The sequence below is a fragment of the Canis lupus genome, chromosome 18 (genome assembly GCF_003254725.2).
Source record: "Canis lupus dingo isolate Sandy chromosome 18, ASM325472v2, whole genome shotgun sequence".
NCBI classification, from domain to species: domain Eukaryota; kingdom Metazoa; phylum Chordata; class Mammalia; order Carnivora; family Canidae; genus Canis; species Canis lupus.
This window is the reverse complement of record NC_064260.1, coordinates 48,995,992-49,018,265: the sequence shown is the minus strand read 5'-3', so window position 1 is coordinate 49,018,265 and position 22,274 is coordinate 48,995,992. Positions and strand designations below refer to the sequence as shown.

At 51.2% G+C, this 22,274-nt stretch overlaps 2 protein-coding genes across 7 annotated transcripts in view; one reads left to right on the top strand and one right to left on the bottom strand.

The window, feature by feature from the left end:
- MRPL21 (mitochondrial ribosomal protein L21) lies at positions 1-13,102 on the bottom strand. 2 transcript variants are annotated; one of them, XM_025434345.3, is made up of 7 exons: positions 12,847-13,102; positions 9,118-9,175; positions 6,437-6,522; positions 5,219-5,382; positions 2,995-3,047; positions 1,985-2,088; positions 1-115 (listed from the first exon to the last, which is right to left on the bottom strand). In XM_025434345.3, the coding sequence occupies exons 1-7, from the start codon at positions 13,100-13,102 to the stop codon at positions 51-53; spliced, it is 786 nt and encodes a 261-aa protein (XP_025290130.3). In that variant the 3' UTR covers positions 1-50. The 2 variants fall into 2 exon arrangements, with proteins under 2 accessions (XP_025290130.3, XP_025290138.1); XM_025434353.3 differs by lacking the exon at positions 12,847-13,102 and adding an exon at positions 8,328-8,530.
- The window catches only part of IGHMBP2 (immunoglobulin mu DNA binding protein 2), a 27,100-nt gene continuing 17,842 nt past the window's right edge, over positions 13,017-22,274 (top strand). For 4 of the 5 annotated variants that reach the window (XM_049096688.1, XM_035701540.2, XM_035701539.2 and 1 more), the window contains exons 1-5: positions 13,017-13,149; positions 14,948-15,117; positions 18,017-18,206; positions 18,605-18,702; positions 20,509-20,672. In XM_049096688.1, coding sequence (XP_048952645.1) covers positions 13,064-13,149; positions 14,948-15,117; positions 18,017-18,206; positions 18,605-18,702; positions 20,509-20,672 — 708 coding nt within the window. In that variant the 5' untranslated portion in view covers positions 13,017-13,063. Of the gene's footprint in view, positions 13,150-14,522; positions 14,624-14,947; positions 15,118-18,016; positions 18,207-18,604; positions 18,703-20,508; positions 20,673-22,274 lie in introns of all 5 variants that reach the window. The other variant, XM_035701541.2, reaches the window with a different exon arrangement.

Sequence of the window (22,274 nt, the reverse complement as noted above, 5' to 3'; positions counted from 1 at the left end):
TCCAGAAAACAGGGGTTTATTTTTACATTCTGTAAACATGAGCTTCAGGATCAGCACAAACATGGAGCGATCTCAATGGTGTTTATCCGAAGGACAGTCTGTGGGTTCACGATAACTGGAAGAGAGAGAACAGGGTCACAGCTTGGCCACGTCTGCGGTGTTCATGAGCCACAGTGAGACCCTGTGGCCGGACCACCTGCTCTTTCCACGGGGGGTCGGCCTGGCACTGGCCCTCCCCAGGCGGAACCCAGGCCCCATGGGGACCCCGCTGGCCACGTGCCTGTCCCGCCCCATGCTCCGGGAGCCCCGTCAGAAGCAGCAGAGGGTGGAGGAGAGGCTCCTGTGAACCTGACCTGAGGCGGAGCCAGCCTCTGTCAGGGTATTTTAGCACCTCCCCAATACTGGCAGCTCAGGCCAGTGGTGATGAGGGTGACTGAGGACTGTGCATGCTATACACTTCCCAGACAGGATCCCACACCTGTGGGTCCTAGGCTTGAGGAGCCCCCACCTTACGGGGGGTTGTGACTTCCAGGGGTGCCTTCTGCAGGGATGGGCCTGTTCCTGCTTGTGGATTCACGGGGCTGTGGGGGGTGGCCACGGACTGGACCAAAGAAAGCTAATGGGGACAGGACGAGTTGGGGGGAGCACAGGCCAGGCCTCAACTGGCACTCCCTCAAGATGGGGAGGGGCAGAAAGTGGAGTGACAGCTGGTCTGGCACCTACCTGGGGCCTCCTGTGACCCCATGTGTCCCAGGACCCTCCATCTTGGATGTGTGGGGCCTGGCCCCCACCTGGGAGGCTACTGCCCTCACTCAGGAGATGCCCTCACCTTCCCGACCTCTCGTACCATAGTCTGGGACACCCCTGCAGCGTGCCCCAAAGAGCCACCGCAGGAGGCTTCCTCTCCTCTTCCCGCTAACTGGCTGCTGAACCCACCCCAGGGCCCCTCTGCTCCCTCACACCTGGCGGGAGAGGGGCACCCATGGGTGAGGTCTGTGCTGTGAAACCACCCGTCACATTCACTGCTGCTGCTCTACTCCGGGTCTCCTTAGACCACATCAGGGCCACCTCCCCCCGCTGTGCAGCCCAAGTATTTGGACACCAATGGTCAGCATCCGCCCTGCCCCTGCCCCTGATGCTGTACCTGCCATCACGTTACGCAGCTCCCGGGCTGACATACCCTGCCAGTTCCCTCTCTCGTCCATAGTCAGTTTTGCTCCTTCACTTTGACCCCTGACCTCACCCCTTCCCACCTGAACCTTCCCTCCACCCCCGCCGTCCCCAGGAGACCCCTGGACTTCCTGCCCGGCAGTGAGGCCATCAGAGGGACACTCACTTCATCACCAAGCCACACTCTGCACGGCCCTTCACCCTATGCTCCTCACCCCATCCCACGCTGGCTCTCCCTTCTCTGTCAACCAATGGCCCTCTTCCTCAGGCCTCCCTCCACCCCTGGATATATGTACGCAGAGGCACAAGGTCAGGTGTTGCTCAGGTCCCACCAGTTATCTAAGATTCCTTCCGGTTCTCGTGTGGAGTGGCAGTTTGCTCATGGCACTGCGAGGGGAATGCTCTGCTGAGAGGACTGCCTTGCCCCACCCCGTTTATTTGTCCAGTCTCCATGCTGGACAGGAGTCACCTCTGGTGCTTCTGGCACAAATGGTGCTGCCACTGATACCCGTCCGTGGGTCATGGGACATGCTGTGCCAGTCTGAGGTGAAGGCAAATGTTCCCCTTGCCATTGTGACCTGCTGGCACATTGTGGTCCAGTGGCAGTGGCTGAGGTCCCAGGGCCCCTCCCTCCACACCCCTGCTCTGCTTACGAGTGACTTCTACCTGCCCGGCCCCATCTAACCCAGGAGACCGGGGCTGAGCTCCGTCCCGTGTCGGTGGCCGCTGTCCCTGCCAGCAGCCACAGGACCGAGCATAGTGGGGGACCGAGCACAGTGGGGACGGGGCACCAGCCACACTTTGTCTAACTCACCTTTTGTCTTCCTGTAGTTTTTCCTCTTCTTAAATTTCATATTAATTTTTGGCCATGATTCTGTCTTTTCAATGACCGTGGCTTCTACTCGAACGAGATCCTTTCTAGAAAGAAGAAAATAAACAATGACCTACCTTCTTAATTATTTTTCAATCTTACTAATGGTGTGTAAGAATTTCCAAAACAAAGTTTTACTTTCTTTTCTGCTGATTATAAATTATACCCTCCCTGCAGATAATTTGAAAACCTCAAAGAAGCACGACAGAAGGGGAGGAGGCAGGGGCAATGGGCAAAATGAGAGAAGGGGGGGGCAGCCCACGTGGCTCAGTGGTTTAGTGCCGCCTTTAGCCTATGGTATGATCCTGAAGACCCAGGATCAAGTCCCGTGTCAGGCTCCCTGCATGGAGCCTGCTTCTCGCTCTCTCTGTGTCTGTTTCTGTCTGTCTCTCTCTCTCTGTGTCTCTCATAAATAAATAAATAAAATCTTAAAAAAAAAAAAAGAAAAGAAAAGAAAAGGGGACTAAGAGGTGTGAACTTCTGGCTGTGAAATAAACCAGCCATGGGGGGGTGGCTCAGCACCAGGAATATGGTCCACAACACTGTAATCATTTTGGGAGGTGACCCAGGGCAATAGGCCCATGGCGGACTGCACTCTGTAATGTACCAAGACATCGTGTACACCTGACATGGATACGATACTGTATGTGAATTATAACCTGATACTAATAAAAGAGAACAGCACAGGGGCACCTGGTGTCTCAGTTGGAGAAGTGTGGGACTCTTGATCTTGGGGTTGTGAGTTTGAGCCACATGTGGGGAGAGTGTTTACTTTACAAAAAAGAAAAGAGAAGAGAAGAAAAAAGAGACAGGGTGGTCTGTCAACAAATCGTACAAGTCTCCACTGTAATAAATTGTAATAGAACAATGGTCTGGCCTGGGTGTCCTCTGCATGGCCTCCCTCACAGATCGTGCAGGCCCTAGACAAAGTCCAGCATTAGTGAGCGCGTTACCCAAGGAGTGGCTTGCCAAGTAACGTGAAGTTGTCAGCTCCAACCAATAGGACCTGGGAAATGAAACAGGCATGTTACCAGCAAGTGACAGAAAAGTCAGTGATGCAAACAATGGAGCATGAGGAAGGAACCAGCCACCCAACAGCGTGCTACGGACTTGATCTGCCAGCCTACTAGCTGTTCCTCAGGGTTCAAACCAGCGGGAATGTGAGCCAGCCCCAGGCTGCTGAGCCACAGAGCTGTGGCTACCTCCCAGATAGGCCCATCAGTGCAGCCAGGACAAGTGTCGTTGAGTACCTGACTCGGTGATTGTGCTTCCAGAGAAGAGTGTCAACTGCCTGTGTAAATAACGGTGGCTTTTTTTTTTTTTTTTTTTTACTTTTTATAGAAAGTTATATACAGCGAAAATCCTACTGCGGTGTCCTTGGAAGCAGTTTATAACACTGCTAATTCTGCCAAGATTTAGGTTCAAGTGTATTTTTTAAAGATTGCAAAATTCCACGTGGATGTTTCAGCAACTGTCCTTTGCATGGCCAAGTGCGGCCTCAGATGAAGGCATCTTTGTATTACAAGGGCAGATGAGAAAAACACCCAATGACATAAAGCTTAAATATTTAAAGGTGAAGTGTATTTTACAACAACATCAACGGACTGCATATGTTCGATGACAAATAATCAAAACACTGTATTACAGTCTCTTTCAGGGTGACATGTTCTCTTCTACTGCATTTCCTAAGTTAGGAAAAACAGTTTGCGTTAGGTGGTGGTTTCTAGAATGTTTTTGTTAATGTGAAATGTTTCAAAATGATATCTTTATAGGGGGTACCTGGTTGGCTCAGTTCGTGGAATGCATGACTCTCAATCTTGGGGTCATAAATTTGAGCCTCATGTTGGGTGTAAATTACTAAAAAAAAAATTCCCTTTCAAAAATGGTCAGATACACCTCTAAAGTCTCCTACTTATTTTAGATGTTATATAGAGTAAGTGTGCCCTTGCCCATGAGCTCATGACAGAGCCACTGTCATTAAGGAGAAGTAAGTCCTCCTGGGTGTTGAAGCCCTATATGGTTGATTAGTTCAGCTCTGAGCTCAGTTCACCGGCTGTGAGAACAGCATCTTAGAAACAAGAGTTTAAGGGGGCGCCTGGGTGGCTCAGTGGTTGAGCATCTGCCTTTGGCTCAGGTCGTGATCCCGGGGTCCTGGGATTGAGTCCTGCGTTGGGTGAGCAGGGAGCCTACTTCTCCCTCTCCCTCTGCTGCTCCCCCTGCTTGTGCTCTGTCTCTCTCTCTCTCTCTCTGTCAAATGAATAAATAAAATCTTAAAAAAACAGAGTTTTGGTTTAAGTACACAAAAACTCTGCAACCACAAAAGAGGAGTTTTAATCAATAAAAAAACCCATATATGCTATGGCACATTATGTTAGCAGTTAAACACATCCTAGAAAAACGATCTAATATAGAAAGCTCATATATACATATATAAATATATATTAGAACTTATTAGAGAGAGAGTGAGTGGGTGAGAGAATGCACAGAGGGAGAGGGAGACACAGTCCCAAGCAGACTCTATCTCGAGTGCAGAGCCCGATGTGGGGTTGATCTGATTCTGAGACCACGACCTGAGGTGAAAACAAGAATCTGATGCTCAGCTGACTGAGCCACCCAGGCACCCCTGAAAACTTACATTTGATATACTTTTATAAATAGAATAAGAAAAAAACAAAGAAGTCTGCCCCAAACAACAAGAAGAATTGTAAGTGATGGGTAGAAATACCAGGCTAAACATGCAGACCAAGCAGTGTGGAATGGCCGGTAGACATACCAGTCCCTGGGAAATGCCTCTAAAACCAGTCCTTCTGCTTAAAAGCAGCAGCCATCAAGTCTAACACCACAGTAGTGTTCCTGCAGAAACACTCGCCCCGTCAGTGTGGGCCTGAACCCCTGTCTGCAACCGGGATGCTCATTACGCTCTAAGGGAGGGTGCTCCTGAGACGGGAGCTCCATCAGCACACGTGTTTTCCTTGGAGGAAGGGTGGCCCGCCTCCCTGTGAGGGGAAGTCTCCTGAGCTGCCCTTGCAGTCCCTCGCCCTGCTGGGCTTCAGCCACCCCCAAGGGGACACCTGCCCTCGGCTCTGCTCACCCTCTCCCGCTGACCTGAGGAAGGCTCCCCAGGATAGCACACCTGGTGACTGAACTCCTGGGGCACACAGACCCTGTTGCACTCACCTTCTCCAGCCGTATCCTCTCTCCACATGCAATGTCTAATTCGTTGTTGATTAAAATCAGGTCCTCAGAGGTCACCTTCCACTGGTGGCTGGCGAAGTGCACCACAGCAAACAGCCTGCCATACTGGCCTGTGGCGATCAGCTCGTTCACCTTCCCCACGACCTCTAGGAGCGGGGAGAAAGCAGGCCAGGTGGCCAGCCGGTCAGCTACTCACATTGGCACAGGCCTGCAGGGACAGTCATACAAGGCCCCAGGTCCCCTGCTCTCCCTCAGTGGGATGGGAAGTGGCGGTGGGGCTGCCGCCCGTGATTCTCTAGCCTGAGCACTAGGTGCACCTGGCTCCGTCCCTGTGACTCTGGGGTGCAAAGACCTTCACCCCATTGGATTCCCAGTCTTCTGTAAGAAAAAGCCAGAGGACTAGCAAAGTGAGAGCAGAGGCCTTTTTGCAAACCAGGAAAAGCTAGAATTACACCCTGTGGTGCTAGGTCCACCTGGAAGCCTCTGCCCGCACAGCCCGCACAGCTCCGGGCTTCCACTGCCTCACCTCAGGTCGCGATCCCTTCTCTCCTGCCCTGTTCGCTGTCTGATAAGCATCTGTGAGCCTTGACCTGCCCAGCCTGGCCTGAGGCTGGGTGCTGGGACAGGAGTGCACGGTGCCTGCCCTGGAAAGAGTCAGGCCCGAGCTGCGCCCGGAGAAAGGGCAGAGCACTGTTTATCTGGCACCACATCTCAACGGTACTTTAAAACCAGAAGATGCCACGCGCTGACCTGCGTTTCCAGCCTAGTAAGGCAGAGGACACCGCGCTCCCTCGTGGCAACGGTGGCCGGCCACATTGTCCCTCCTCACGGGACACGCTCTGGGTCGACAGGAATCCTGACACCCCGAGTTTCTCCAACTCCCAGGCTGCACCCACACCTACTGACCACCATGCACATGGTTCTTCTGATGGCGGAGCAATCTTTTCCTGCCACTGTGTTTCCACCAACAGCGTGGACATAGGTGGAGCCGGGGGTCCTCCCTTGCTTACACTGCCTGCTTGGACTGTGGCTGGTGCTCGCGAGGGTTTGAATCTGTGTCAAGTGGCAAAAACGAGCCTGAGCATTCACACCGTGCTGAGTCTCAGGGCCCCTGGAAATGTGAGATCCTGTTCTGTGGCCAGGGGACCACCTTGTCGGGGGAGAAATAGGGGGTACCGCCCTCGTTTCCACATCTGGTACCTGCATGGTGTCTGGTCTCCTCAGCTGGGTCTGGCAGGACAACTTCTGGCCAAGGTGGTGAACTCAGTGATGTTTTAGGAACGTACCTGTAAAACAGATTTTACATGTACACGGCATGCCCATGGAAAAAGACAGTTCAGGATCTGTGAGAAACGGCTGTGCTCAAGCTGGGGGGACAGGGCTATGCCTGCCATATGCTCCCAGGAGGCCCCGGGCCATGTGGACACGGGACTCTCAGTACAGACTTGCCCCTCTGTGTGACCGCACATCTTCTCAGAAGGGCCACATATTTCAAGAAACATCCACTAATTACTCAATAATCAAAACGGAAAAAAAAAAAAAAAAAATCAAAACGGGAATTCCAACCATTTCATCCCAGAAGCGCCCCTCCTCAGAAGAACTACCCCCCTGGGCCGGTGGCTCATCCGAGAAGACAGGACTCTCTTTCTTAGTGTCAGGGTACATGTTCTCTTAGAGGTGTGGGCTGCATCGATGCCCCTCCTTTGCCACCCCCAACGCTCCACCCAAAGGCAAGACATTCTCTGCCTCCCAACCGTGCTGCAGTGCCAGTCTAACACTCAGGGGCTCTGAGGGCAGGGCTCCAGTGACAGGAACACTTTGCTGCTCAGCCCTTACCTCTAACTCCCACCAGGTAAGAGTCTGCTTGGCCTTTGTGCACAGACAGGGGTTGGAACCCCGCCTCTGTCACCAGACTAACAGGACCTTGGCAACCATCTCACTATTCTGTGCTCCAGTTTCTTTCACTGAGCAAATGGGAACAAAAACACCTGTCCCCAGGGCTGTGCAGGATCAGGAGGGATGGTGTGCCCGGAAGGACCGGGCAGTGTGGAGATGCACGCGGGAGCAGTGCTGCTGCAGCCAGGGTCTGCCCCTCCCTCCGCTCGGCCTGGAGGAAACAAGCTGGGTGCACAGGGAGGGAGCACAGAGGCAAAAGGTGGCAGGGTCTTTCTCACTTCTTGATCTACTTCTGCCTTGAATTCCTGAAATCTATGGAGAGGGGAGAGCTCAGTAGAGCCCAAATTGAATTATTCAGAATGGTTTTAAAGCTTCTATTGCTGTTTGCCACCAGAGAGGGAAATGTCCGTCTTTCTGCTGCAGAGTTCCATCAGGAGCCCCACTTGGGTGCGTACAACGAATGCTCCCCATGCTGTGGCTCTAATCACTTTGGTGTCAACCGGCCAAAAAATGAAACTGAGCTCATCCACTGTGCTAATCTCAGGGCACCTGGAAACACGTTCCCACCCTGTGGCCAAGCAATGATCTCTGACAGACAAGGAGGAGGAGAGTCCAATCGTGGGAGCTCTGGTCCCCTTGCTGGGCCCGGCCCTCCCTATGAGACAGACTATAAGACAACAGATGCTGGAGACCTGGAACTCATGGGGAAAGAGAAAGATTAACTCAAATTAACTAATGTTCTGCCTTAGGATCTCTCTCTCTCTAATCTGATTCTGTTTTTCGACTTCATCTTTTGAGAAACATAAAAGCCCCCCGAATCTTCCCACTTCTGAGTTGGGAATGCAGGAGCAGCTGATACCCCAAAACAACTCATGGTACGCCAAGCACTGTCCTAAGTTTGTTTGTTTGTTTGTTTGTTTGTTTGTTTATTTATTTATTTATTTATTTATTTATTTATTTATGTCCTAAGCTCTTTGTGAAAATTTATTGAACGCGCAGAGGACTCCACTGAGAGAGATACTAACACCATATCCATCTTGCACAAAGCTCAGAGTGGACTACTTTGCTCATGGGCCCCTGGGTTGTGAGGGGTGGGACTGGGACAGGACCAGGAGCTTCCTTACTCTTCACTGCTACCCTCTACTGCTTTTGGATATTCCTACTGGGAATTTGGGTGGGATTTTGTCAAATTTACCTTCTGTAGTTTACATTAAAGGTTTTTTTCTCCCTGGGGTGCATGGGTGGCTCAGTCGGTTAAGCATCCAACTTCTGATTTCAACTCAGGTGGTGATCTTAGGGTCCTGGGACCCAACCCTGTGTTTGGGCTTCAGGCTCAGCTGGGAGTCTGCTTGAGATCCTCTCTCTCCTTCTTTTTCCCCTTCCCAAAGTAAATAAAATCTTAAAAAAAAATTAAAAAAAGATTTTTTCCTCTAAGAGTGATATTTTAATACTGAATATGTTCTTCCAAGAGATATTTAAGTTTTTCCTAAAAATTCTGATCCAACCTTCTTGTGATTCTAGCTCTCCGGTTAGAAGCCTCTAATTAGGAGCTAATAGATTTTTTATTTTTTAATTTATTTTTAAATTTTTATTTATTTATGATAGTCACAGAGAGAGAGAGAGGCGCAGAGACACAGGCAGAGGGAGAAGCAGGCTCCATGCACCAGGAGCCCGACGTGGGATTCGATCCCGGGTCTCCAGGATCGCGCCCTGGGCCAAAGGCAGGTGCCAAACCGCTGCGCCACCCAGGGATCCCGGGAGCTACTAGATTTTTTAAATAAAATACAGCTATGCAAGGCCTAAAAGCACATTCATCTTTGGACTCTGGATGTTCCATGGATGTTTATGTCAAGGGTTCTAAAAGTACTATCAAAAAAGGTATGAGAAAATGTAAATATCATTGAAAACCCACACATAGGCCGTTCTGACTTTAGAAAGATAGTCCTACAAAGGAAGAGTCACTCAAACCCATGTTTTGACATTACCCTTGTGGAACTGAAGTACTCTGTGAACCAAATCTTTGGGAAGCAGATCCCAGGGAAGCTGAGGAAACAAGAAACAGTGATCATTAGTGGTAAGAAATGCCACTGCTCTTCATTGCTGGTGCTGGAGTTGGAGCACCAGGTCACAACGTGTCTGTGGAAAAAATCTCCGTTGACAAAGCTAAAACACCATTGCTTGTGGTTATTACTTGTGTGTGTCCATCTGTTCATCACACCATTGAAAAGGGCCTAAAACAAGAACCCTCACCCACTGACCTGTTCCTTGATCGCCAAGTGCCCCGTAGGGTCAGATGCTGTTCTCTGCCTCCCAGACGGCCTGAGGAGCCCATCTCCTGCTAGGCTCACCCATGCTGTCCCTCCCAAATGGAGTTGGTTTCTGTGACCAATGACATGTGGCCGACGTGATAGCACAACACTTCTGAAATTACGTTATAAAAGACTAGAATGGAGGCCTCCTGCCCATGACTAAGGTTGTGAGCTGGGAAACAGAAGATCCCGCCCCAGCAGACAGCCTGAGGGCAGCTTGAGAGCCAGAACCACCCAGCTAACCTGCTCCTGTACTACTCCTGACCATTGGAAATGGTGGGACATGACAAATGTCAACCACGCTAAGCTGCCAAGTTTTGGGGTGACTTATTATGCAGCAGTAGATGACTAATACACCAAGGGACAAAGGCCCAGAAATCAAATGTGGAGCTTAGGAGAGAAAAGGAGAGGGTAGCAACTCAGTAACTGTTGAGGATTTATTTATTCATTGCCTCTAAAGATGTCCTGTTACTGAAGTTTCCTCTATGGGGGCCCCTGGCTGGCTTAGTCGGTAGACTATGCAGCTCTGGATCTCGGGGTCGTGAGTTTGAGCCCCACACTGGGTGTGGAGTCTACTTAAAATGAATTAAAAGTTTCCTCTATCTAGTTCTTTGAGTTGTCGTTATGAATATCGAATCCCGCCAAACATTTCTTGCATCTACTGATGTATTTGATTTTTATTTTTAAAGATTTTATTTATTTATTCATGAGAGACAGAAGCAGGGAGAGAAGCACGGTCCATGCAGGGAGCCGGATGTGGGACTTGATTCCGGGACTCCAAGATCACACCCTGGGCCGAAGGCAGGTGCTTAACTGCTGAGCCACCCAGTCGTCCTGCATTTAGTTTTTTTTTTTTTTTTTTTTTTTTAAATATTGAGCTACAATGTACTTTCCATGAAATTCACCCTATTACAGCTACTTCTTAGCAGGTGTTCCCAATTATTGGTATCTTGGGCTGGGTTCTCCTCTACTACCTTGCTGTGCCTGGGATTTAGATCCTCGTTCGGCCGTATCTCTTCTTTTTCTGGGACCATTCCTCGGGTGATTGTATCTAGATGAATGGATTTAAGTATCTTGTTTACACTGGTGACTCCCAGGTTTACACCTGCAGCCTGGATTTGACCACCCACTTCTCCATTTGCTGTCACCACTTGCAAGCTGACAGGCATCTCAAAAACTACAAAGGCTCCAGATTCACCCTCATGCCTGCTTTTCCTCCCCATCTCACAAAATGGCAATGTCACCTTTCTAGTTGCTCAGGCCAAAAAATCTCAGTCCCTCTTGACCCTTTCCTCTCTCACACCCTCAGAGCTATCAGCAGATCAGCTCTCTCTTCGAGATCCAGGGTCTGACCACCTAAATCCCCCAAGCCACCATCAATCACATCTTGCTGGAATTATTACTAACACCCTGCTCTCCCCATTACCTCCCTTCTCTGTGCAGCAGCTAGAGTGACCCTGTGAAAACTCAGGTCAGATCTTGTCACTATTTTGCCAAAACTCTCCAAGAGCTTCCTATTTAATTCAGAGAAAAGCCAAAACCCTCACAAGGGCCTACAGGGCACGGGCAGTGTGATGCCCCCTCTCTCTCTGGCTCGCTCTGAGCCCATGTCTCAGACTCTACCTCTTGTTCATTCTGCACCTGCCACTCTGGCTTCCTGGCTATTCTCGGAACATGCCAGGCACATGCCAAGTGCCTGCCTCGAAGCGTGTGTGCCTTGGCTGCTCTTCCTCTGAAACCTCCCTCCCCCATTTTCTCTGGGTGGACTCAAACAGCATCTCAGTAGAGAGGTCTTCCTGGACTATCCTATTTAAAATTGACCCTCTCCCACCCGCTTCATGCTTGATTTTTCTCCCTAAGACTCACCAGCTTCTAATACACTATGTAATTTATTTTAAAAAATTTCCTTCTTGGGCAGCCTGGGTGGCTCTGTGGCTTAGCGGCGCCTTCAACTGACGGCCTAATCCTGGGGGTCCTGGGATCAAGTCCCACGTCGGGCTCCCTGCATGGAGCCTGTTTCTCCCTCTGCCTGTGTCTCTGCTTCTCTCTCTGTGTCTCTCATAAATAAACAGAATCTTAAAAAAAAAAAAAGTTGCCTGTCTTTCCACAGCCACCCTTCCCCCATCAGAATACTAGCACCATTAAGAGCAGGGATTATTTAAGTCTAGGATGTATTCCACCCCTCCCCCCATCAGTGCTTGCGCATAAGAGGTGCTCAGTAAATGGTGGGCGAATGAATGAAGCCCTGGTTGGAATATGCCCTGGCAGTGGACTCTGCGCCTCCCTTGGAAGCCACCTCACTGTAACTCATCTACGGCCTTGGCTCAGTCCTGGACCCCGGAAGGAACAAATGTGCTCCCTCCTCTCCCACGGGGTCGTCCTACAGCTCTGAGTACTGTGGTGTCTTCCATCCTGTTCCCCTCTCTCACTCCTCAAGGACCTGGCTGCTTACCATTCTGGTCACCTTCCCTGAACTCCACCTTACCTGTGTTTCTTAAAGTGGGGAGTCTGGAATTGAACACAGCGTTCCAAAGGCGGTCTTATGTCAGGACAAGGGAATAATTTCCACCGCTTTTGTAAAACTGTCCCTCCCTCCCTAAACCTGACTTTTACTAATGGAAAACGTCAAACACACGAGAAAGTAAAGAGGACAGAACCGAGAGTCCAGAGCCTTCACGCAGATTCAACGGTTATCAACTCGCGTTGCCCATTTTTGGGTGTACAGGGTCTCTGGCCCAACTTCGCAATGATTTTTAAGAGAATCACAGATACACTGCTTGAGCAGCAGAGATGTCAACGTGCTTCCACGGAAAGAAAATATTCTTTAAAAAACACATCACTGAAGCACTGTTGTATCTAAGGAGAACACTTCTTCAATATCCGCAAATGTACACTTAGCCCTATTTTTAAAAAGATCTTCTTTATCTATTCAGGACGAACACACAGAGAGAGGCAGACGTGGGGCTGGATCCCAGGACCTCGGGATCGCGACCTGGGGCGCAGACAGACCTCAGCCGCCGGCCACCCAGGCGTCCCCGGGCCTATTTTGAAAACATGGTTGGGGGCAGTGGGTGGCTCAGGTTCCGATCCTGGTGCCCGGCCCCAGCCCCGCTCCGGGCTCCCCGCTCTCCCGCTCCCTCTGCCCCTGCCCCTGCTCAGGTGCGCGCGCGCGCTGTCCCTCAAATCAATAAAACAGGCACGCCAGTCACTTCAAGCCAAGATAGTGCCTTTGGCGAACGTCACTGCTAACGAAAGGCACCAGGCCGAGCCTGGGCTGCCCCGACCGCAAGGCCAGCGCCGTGCCGGTCACCGCGCCGACAGCAAGCGGCCGACGCCGAAGGCATGGGGCGGACGCGGACCCGCACGCCGCGCTGCCCGCCTCCCACCCCGCTGCCCGCCTCTCACCGGCTCCGGGCCCTGCGGCTCTCGGGCCGCGGCGGCTGCAGGCGCACAGCAGCCGTCGGAAGCACACGGGCACGGCGCGGGCCGCCACGGCCGCCGCCATCTTCCCGCAGCCTCGGCCGGAAGCGGAAGCGGAAGCGGCGCGAGCACGCGCCTTGTGCGTCGACGCACGGGGTCCGGCCGGGATCTCCGCGGCCCCGGGCCCGGCGGGTCGGCGGCCATGGCCTCCGCGGCTGTGGAGAGCTTCGTGACCAAGCATTTGGACCTGCTGGAACTCGAGAGAGACGCGGAGGTGGAGGAGCGCAGGTAGGGGGCGGCCGGCAGGTCCCCGGCGCTCGCGGCGCGGGTTGGGGGCCCTTAGGTCCTTTCTTTTCAGCCTGGAGCCCCCGCCCCAAGCGTCCAGCCCGGGTCCGGCCCGTTGTCGGCCTGTTGTCGGCGTGTCCTCGGCCCTTTTCCTCCCTCGGGGCGGGTGGGGGGCGCGAGGGCGCGGGGGCGCGGGCAGCTGGCTGCGGTGGGGCGCGGCGGGGCGGGCCCGGGGAGGAGAGCTTGTCCCGCGTGCGGCGGAGCCCGGCTCCCCCAGGTGCGCGCGGCTGAGCCGGCGGGGACCCGGGTGCAGGTGGGCGGGGGGAGCCTTCCCGGACGAGACCTGGGGAGAAGCTGGAGCACCGGAGACAGGCTGCCTCGGAGGGAAGCCCGCCCGGCTGAAGCAGCAGCAGCAGCAGCAGCAGCAGCAGCAGGTGGTCTGTGCCTTCGGTCCTCCGCTCCTCTGACCCGAGGAGGCTGTGCCGCCGAGCGGCCCCGTGGCTCCCCCAGGGTGACCCGGGGCCAGGCCGTGGGATTCCGGGGTTTGCGCCAAGTCACTGCGCTGCGGGCAGGGGCTGGCCGCGCCCTGGTTTGCGCGAGGGGCTTTTGATTTGAAGATGAAGAGCTTTTGCGGCCCCGCCAGCCTGGGCAGCACCCCCGCTCCTTCGTGCGTGGCCGTGGGACATTCCGGCTACACCTCCGAGCCGTGGCCGCCTCGCTTGTGAAGTGGGATTCGGTGAGCTCGAGTTGGTCCTGCCGCAGGCGCTGGGCTCGGCGCCGGTGCCCGTGCACAGGGAGCGCCCGCCGGGAGCGCCCACGGGAGGCGGCCGGGCTCAGATTGAGAGGGCCTCGCGGCGGGCCTGTGCTCTGTTCTGTGTGCGGACGACGGCTCTGCACGGTGAAGTGTGGGTTTTCGGGGGAGGGGTTAACCTCAAAAATAATACAGCCCCCCCCTTTTCTTTTTTTTTTTTTTTTTCTACCAGCGAGATGAGTTTATTCATAATAGCAGAGATCTGCAGTTCCGGCCAAGGAAGCTGTGGCACAAACTGGATTAGTGCAACAAGAGGAGGAGAGGAAGGACCTTTATTTTACGGAGAAGGAGGCAGTGGGAAGGGTTGTTTGGAATAGAAGTCTATCACAGAAAGGCAGGCGCGCAGGGTGATGACCGGTGCTCACCGGCTGAGTGCAGGGCTGGCGGATTTCCTGCAGGGGATGTGATGCGCATCTTTCCCCGTCGTGGGGTTGAGGCTTCTGTGCCATCAGGGTCTGTAGCTGACGTGGAATGGTGCAGCTCCCCTCTCTGGCCTCCCTACTCCATCTTAGTGAGGTCTTCCTTTGTTACTTTTCAAAGGGGAGTGACTAGATTTGTGTTTCAGGTGGCCTGCTTGGGTGCTGCTGCTTGCGACTGACTGGTCAGGGCAAGCGCCCGAGGTCAGGCAGGAGGCCGGAGGCTCTGTCTGGTCCAGATGAGGAGGAGGTATGGCTTGAACCGGGGTTATAGTGGTGAGGATGAGAGGCAGAGGTGGATTCGTGAGGTTACAGATGGTGGACTTGGCAGGGGGCACTGATGGACTGAGTGACATGGGGGGAACCAGTGCAAGTAGATCAGGTAAAGGGACTAGCTCTGCCAGCGCGAGGGGATGAGGGAGGCTCAGGATGCAAGGGGCAGATGCAGAGCCTCTGTGGGTCTCATTTGGCGCCTTTGTCTGCTTTTCTCTCCCTTTTACATTCCTTCTGTGTGGGCTGGAATAAAAGCTGGGCAAGTGTAAATATTGAACTCTCAGTATTGGATGTCTTCCAGGTCCTGGCAGGAAAACATCTCCCCAAAAGAACTCCAGAGCCGAGGCGTCTGTTTGCTGAAGCTGCAGGTTTCCAGCCAGCGGACTGGGCTGTACGGGCGGCTGCTGGTCACCTTAGAGCCCAGGAGATGCACATCTGCTGCGGTGCTTCCCAGCAACAGCTTTACTTCAGGTCTGTGCATTTGCGATGTAGGCGTATATTTTGTGCTGCTGGTCTCCAAGCTGTGACTTTTACTCTTGTGAGCACCAGCTTACATGTGACTAGTTGGAGAATAAAGCAATGCAGCAAAGAACTCTTAGTTGGAAGTTCACCACCTCTGTGGCTCTTTGGTAGTCTAGGTCAGCACTGTCCGCGGTGGCAGCCACCTGCCGTGTGTGGTTGAGATGTGGGCAGTGATTGCCACATGCGTGCAGTGCACACCAGATTTTGAAGTTCAAGTACAAAGAAATATAGATAATCTCTAGAGTAATTTTTTGGAAACGTAATACATGTTGAATGTATATGGCATTAAAATATGTTGTTATTAAAACCAATGTATTTTTAAAGAATTTTTCTATCGTGGCCCCTAGAAAGTGTAACATTACACAGGACTGTCATCGTATTTGTCTTGGACAACTGAGGACACAGTGTTCATAGCTCCGTGTTCCCTGGCTTCTTGTGCCAGGAGTACTTGAAGTACACTCGTGCCAACCCTGCTGGAGAGGACGAGCAGCTGGGAGAAGCTGCTGAACCACCCACCAAGGGCACCTGTTTAGCTCTCAAGCCTGGAGACAGCAGCACCAGTGGTTCTGTACTTGCTCTAGAAGAGTCTCCTGCTGTGTTTTGGTGCTGACGTTGTTTTTTTTTTTTTTTTATAAATTTTTTTTAAAGATTTAATTTATTTATTCATAGAGACACAGAGAGAGAATGAGAGGCAGAGACACAGGCAGAGGGAGAAGCAGGCTCCATGCAGAGAGCCTGACGTGGGACTCGATCCAGGGTCTCCAGGATCAGGCCCCAGGCTGCAGGCGGCACTAAACCGCTGCTGCCACCGAGGCTGCCCACCTGACGGGTTTTTGATTTCATATTCTGATTGGCCAAACTCTTGCCCACAGTTGTTGGAATACTAGCTGGAATTGGAGACGGGATGAAGAGGGGCTGCTGGTTGGCATCAGGTCTACATGTTCTTGTTAAGTGAGGCTGCTATCTGCAGACAGGGACTGGGGGCGTTACAGTGGCAACTTTCTGTTACACTGTTTCACTGTCACAGTCCAGTATCCATGGGGGGGGGTGGGGGAGGTGTTGTAAATCTGAAAACGAAAAGTAAAAATATATTCAGTAGTATATTCAGTTGACCAGCATTGTGAAGTGTGACCCCAGAGACTAGTGAAGGGTTCATAAACAGGAAGTCAGGGGCAGGGGCATTTATGTGAAAAGCATCCGGCTAAAAATCTGATGTGTCGATGCAGGTGTTGATCAGATTGAGGTAGGGTTGTTACTTTTTAATCTTCTGAAGAGCAGTTTTAAGGCTCAACTTAGAAACATCAGTTCTGGAACATGGGACCCTATGCAGGGTACTGGTGGGGAGGTGGTCCCAGGAGGCATGGGGTCCTGTGGTTGCGCACACAGAACCAGACCCTGCCCCAGGAGTGTTGTTGCCCTGTGCTCTTTGTGTCTATAAAGTTGAGAGAAGGTGCCAGAGAAAAGGTTCAAGGTAGAGATGAAACTCATTGCCTGGAAGAAAAGTAGCCCAAGTTAAGGGTGTGCCTGGTGCCTGGTTGACTTGTGGCATATACTTTCCGACACAGAACAAATAGGGTGTAAATATGTGAGTGGCTCTGGCTTTCTCTCACAGTGGAGTCTGTTTTGGTCAGAACAGTCTTCTGTTCCAGGTGATGAAAACCCAAGCCATGGATCCCTGGGTGGCGCAGCGGTTTAGCGCCTGCCTTTGGCCCAGGGCGTGATCCTGGAGACCCGGGATCGAATCCCACGTCGGGCTCCCGGTGCATGGAGCCTGCTTCTCCCTCTGCCTGTGTCTCTGCCTCTCTCTCTCTCTCTGTGTGACTATCATAAATAAATAAAAATTAAAAAAAAAAAAAAAAAAAAAAGAAAACCCAAGCCAAACTGGCTTGGGTACGAAGGATGGCGTTGGTTGCAATACTGGAAGGTTGCCTTCAGGGCTTTTGGGAGGTTGCTTAGGCTTCACTTCTCTCCATTTCTTGGCTTTGCCCTCTTCTGGGTTGGCTTCCTTCTCAGGTGACACATCATAGTGGTTCTGGCCCCAATTTGCTTTCAAGTTCCTGGTTCAGCTACACAGACGTAGGGCCTTTTCGCAGATGCCAATCAAAGTCTCATTGCATCTCAGGGCCTCAGATTTGGTCTGTGCTCATCCCTGAACGGTCACCGTGGCCAGGGATGGACATGGGATGCAGTGACTGGCTGAGGCGTAGGTTGTATGCTCTCTCCCTGGCATCAAGGGAAGGCCCTCAGGGTCACCTAGCAGATGGGTGAATCCCCCAGCATTGCCATGGGAAGTGGAGAGATCCGTGCTGAGTGGTCAGCAAATGACCTCCCTCCCTCCTTCGTCGATGTTCCTGTTCTTCCTGGAATGTTTCTCCTAGATGTGCTTGAGGGCTCCACTTTGTTCAAGCCCCATCCTGCTTACCTGTCACCACTCAGAGGAACCCTTGTTATACAGTGTTTCTAAAGTGACGCCCTCATCCCTCTCCATCCCCTCCTGGGTGGGCTTCATCTTTCCTTTTTTTTTTTTTTTTTCATCTTTCCTTAAAGCCTTCGGTGCAGATGTCTGTGTCTTATTTCTAATCAGACCAGTGCCTGGAATAGCGCCTGGCACAGAGCAGGCACTTTAAATGTTTCTTGACTGGCACGTTTGCTGTAAACACTTCATTGATTTCAAGTCAATTTTTATATATAATTTAGGTGCTGGTTAAAAAACTTTTACTATAAAAAAAAACTTTTATTGCTACCGATTGCATTTCTTTTTTTTTTTTTTTTTGCATTTCTAAAGACAAGAGGGATAGGATATTTGAAATACTGTGCACAGCGTATGTGTAACTTTTTGCTTCTATAGGCGATATAGTGGGTCTGTATGATGAAGGCAATCAGCTGGCCACAGGGATCCTGACACGGATCACACAGAGATCAGTCACAGTAGCCTTTGATGCGTCTCATGATTTCCAGCTGAGCTTGGACCGGGACCGGGAGCGGGCCTACAGACTGTTAAAACTTGCCAATGACATCACTTACAAGCGACTGAAAAAGTAAGAGTTTGTGTGACTGGGAATCAAGTTTCTTTTTCTTTTTTTTTTCTTTTCTTTTTTTTTTTTTTTTAAGATTTTGCTTATTCATGAGAGACAGAGAGGCGGAGACATAGGCAGAGGGAGAAGCAGGCTCCCTATGGGAAGCCTGATGCAGGACTCGATCCCAGGACTCTGGGATCACATACTGAGCCACGCAGGCATCCTATTTTCTTCCAGTACTGCACACTTACCCTGACTGCTTGCCTCTGTGGGTAGAAGAGAGCAATTGTGTTGAGTGTGGAGTCTGTGTGGGCCCCTCACGGGATATGGAGGCTGCAGGTGGCCTTTGCTGGGCAGAGGGTTGGGCACAGATTCAATATTTGGTGTTCACCACACTCCTAATTCTACTCTGTTGGCAGGGCTCTGATAACACTAAAGAAGTACCATTCTGGCCCCGCGTCCTCACTCATAGAGGTCCTCTTTGGCGGATCAGCCCCCAGTCCAGCCAGCAATACAGGTAAGAACCTTTGTGTGTTCTTTTCTGATCGAGGTTGTTACAGTTAGAAGGATGTACATCGAGGATGTACAGTTAGAAGGCATCTCTCTTTTATAAATTAAAAGTCTACTTTAAATTTCTCAGAATGACTCACATGGACTGACCTGTTGTGTATTTAGTGCAAGGAAGCAGCTCGTTCTGTTGACTTCACTACGTTCTCTAGAGATGTGAGGATGTTCTAGCTCAGTGATGTGGAAATAGGATGATTGAGTGTTTGTGTTTAATAGTGTTTTTGTGTTTGTTTGAAAAGTCCCAATTCTTAAGTGCATTTGGTCATTTCTCAGCATCCTTCATTTTTTTTTTTTAATTTTTTTATTTATTCATGATAGTCACAGAGAGAGAGAGAGAGAGAGAGAGGCAGAGACAGAGGCAGAGGGAGAAGCAGGCTCCATGCACCGGGAGCCCGACGTGGGATTCGATCCCGGGTCTGCAGGATCACGCCCTGGGCCAAAGGCAGGCGCCAAACCGCTGCGCCACCCAGGAATCCCTCTCAGCATCCTTCAAATTGAAGATCACTTATTTCTGATGAGAAGAGTAATAGAGTATGTGTTAATCGTAGAATATTTGGAAATAAGTACATTAGCAGGGGAACAGATCCCTCAGGAACCTGCCATCTGGAGTTGGCCTCCCTAGTACTTGTGTATATTCTAGTTTTTCCACGTGGAGCACTCTGTCTTTTACATACAGACATGTATGCACACATGTGCACTGGGACTTTGGGTCAGGTGGTTCTCTGCTGCTTTCTAGCTTTGTGTCAGTCTGGCCAGCCCAGATCAGGGCACTGTGCCTGGGAGTTCTGCTCACTCATGGGTCGGGTGTCTCCATGTAGTCGGTGCCCTATAGAGCTGGACACATAGCTGCTGCTCTCTGAGCACAGAGTACACGAGGCAAATAATTGGTCTTCATCATAGAAGATTCAGTGAGGAGACACGATTCCAAAATTTGCTAATTCCTTTTTGTCATTTGGTTTTGTCACTTTATGGGCACTTAAAAAGGGGCAGCAGGATAGAAAAACTAACTTATTTTAATTTTTACTTATTTTACTTTTATTTTTTGTGAGAGTCGAGCATACATGGAGGGGAGGGGCAGAGGCAGAGAGAGAGAGAATCCTTTTTTTTTTTTTTTTTAAGATTTTTTATTTATTTATTCATGAGAGATACAGATAGGCAGAGACACAGGAAGAGGGAGAAGCAGGCTTCATGCAGGGAGCCCGATGTGGGACTCGATCCTGGGATTCTGGAATCACGCCCTCAGCCATAGGCAGATGCTCAACCACTGAGCCACCCAGGCATCCCGAGAGAGAAAATCCTAAGGAGATTCCCTACTGAGTGCGGGGGCTCAATCTTACGACCTCAAGATCATGACTTGAGCTGAAATCAAGAGTCAGGTGCTTATCGGACTGAGCCCCCTAGACACCCCTACTAGAAATAGATTCCAAGAAACATTTCTTTCAGAAAGGTCTGTTACTGTGTAGCATACGTTGGCAAACTTCTTGAATAAAGGGATGGATTGTAAATATGTCAGGCTTTGTGAGCTGATGTAGCAGCCAGAGACAAGCATATGTGAGCGGGTGTGGTTGGGTCCCAGGGAAACTGGACTTGGGAAAACACGCAGCAAGCTGGATCTGCTTCCTGGGAGGAACCACCAGAGGACCAAGCGGACTGATTTTGTCTATTGGCAAGTTCCTGGGAAGGGTCAGTGCCTTCTGCCAGGAGGAAGTACCGAGTGGCATGGAGACAGAGCCTAACACTGCTGTCTCTCCTGTAGAGCCGCCGTTGTTCTGCAACACCTCCCTGGACGCCTCCCAGAAGGAAGCAGTCTCCTTTGCGCTGTCCCAGAAAGAACTTGCCATCATCCATGGGCCTCCTGGCACCGGGAAAACCACTACTGTGGTCGAGATCATTCTTCAGGCTGTGAGACAGGGCTTAAAGGTGAGCTATGGGTGCTGCTGCCCCATCAGGATGGATGTGCTCCTTGTGCTGGGCTCACAGGAGCTCGGCTCGCAGGTGCTTGGCTTGCAGGTGCTCAGCTGGATTCATGCCCAGTCAGGAGTGTTCGGAGCACCTACCAATGGTGTATTGGGCTTGGCCCGCCCTGACTTCTGAGAGCTGCAGGGGGCATGGGAAGGGGGAGCACGCTTGGGAGTGCCGGTCTGGGGCTCTGAGAGAGGCTCTGCTCAGCGCACTTGCCATGCTCACACTGTGGGCAGGCCTGTCCGTACCTTTGGGCCCTGTAGTTAGTTCAGGGAGACAGCTGGCCTGTCATTGACATGGGATATGGGATATTGTATATAACTCACTTATGTTTTTAATAGTTGAGAATGGTCTTTTTTCCTCTGCATCCACATGAGTGAGTCATTATGGATTCTGAGCATGTGGAAAACTTTTAGGAAATCTTTCTTTGTAAATATCAGATGACTGTAAGTATTACAGTAAAGATCAACATTTTACTGATGAGTTCTTACAAAATAGTTATCCTTCTGAGTGCTGTCCGTGTACCCAGGTAGTCCTCACGGAAACCCTGGGTGCTAGGAACTGCTGGGGACCCGTGTTTCCAAAGAAATTGGCAAAGGTCCCAAGCAGTGGGTGGATGGCAGGGCCAGGGTTTGGACTCAGGCAGTCACGCTCTCCAGGGTCTGTGCTCTGAGCCTCATGCTCCTCTGCAGGCAGAACCGCTGCTGCTTAGAGCTGAAGGGAGATCTTGGTCGTGAAACTGTCCAGTAGTTTCATACAAATGAGTGATTTGGCTCAGGCATTTGAAAACTTGATTAAGTGATGACTCATTGGTAGGAAGCAGGTCTGGTGGTTTGAGTGGATAATGCCTCCTGTTTGTGTAAACTGTGGTACAGAACACACCTTGGTTCACACTCAGGCCCTCTGTGGGGATGACGGTGGCGCAGGACACAGGGAGGGCTGGCTGTGGCCACCTGCTTCTGAGGCTTGTGTTCCCCGGGGGGTCTGCTCCACCTCCTCTGCTAGCTGTCAACTACTTCTAATAGTGGAACTTCCGGTTTTTCTTTCCTGATTTAAAATCACTACAGAAAATAGTTTTAGGAGCAAGATTGAACCCATCAGAAAGATTTCCCCTTGTTCACTTTGTCAGATGAGAAAGTGATTTCATCGGTGTTGAACCATATGCTCCAGTCCTGATAATTTCAGGACGCTTTAATTTTTGAGTCCCCTCTCCTCCCCCCTGTTGCAAATTATTTAACATTTCTGGTTCTAGGAGTTCTTTGTATTCTTTTATTTTTTTTAAGATTTTATTTATTTGAGAGCGTGAGCAGGAGTGCAAGTGAATGAGCAGAGGGAGAGGGAGAAGCAGGCTCCGCACTGAGCAAGGAGCCTGATGAGGGGCTCAGTCCCAGGGTCCTGAGCCGACCCCAGCCAATGGCTGACCGGCTGAGCCCCCCAGGTGCCCGGTGACTAGACTTCTGAAGCATCAGTTGCAGCTACTATAGAGTGTGCAGTAACATGTGTCCTTTATGTATGTATGTATGTATGTATGTATGTATGTATGTATTATTTATTTACTTG

Bases quoted from the DNA above. Each gene is read 5' to 3' on its own strand.
- MRPL21 (XM_025434345.3), bottom strand. From the start codon at position 13,102: ATGCTTGGTCACGAAGCTCTCCACAGCCGCGGAGGCCATGGCCGCCGA. The intron at 3,048-5,218 runs GTGAGTGCAACA...TTCATTTCCCAG, and splicing joins AGAGGATACGGCTGGAGAAG to GTCCTATTGGTTGGAGCTGA. The intron at 2,089-2,994 runs GTAACGCGCTCA...TCTTCTTTCTAG, and splicing joins CTTGGCAAGCCACTCCTTGG to AAAGGATCTCGTTCGAGTAG.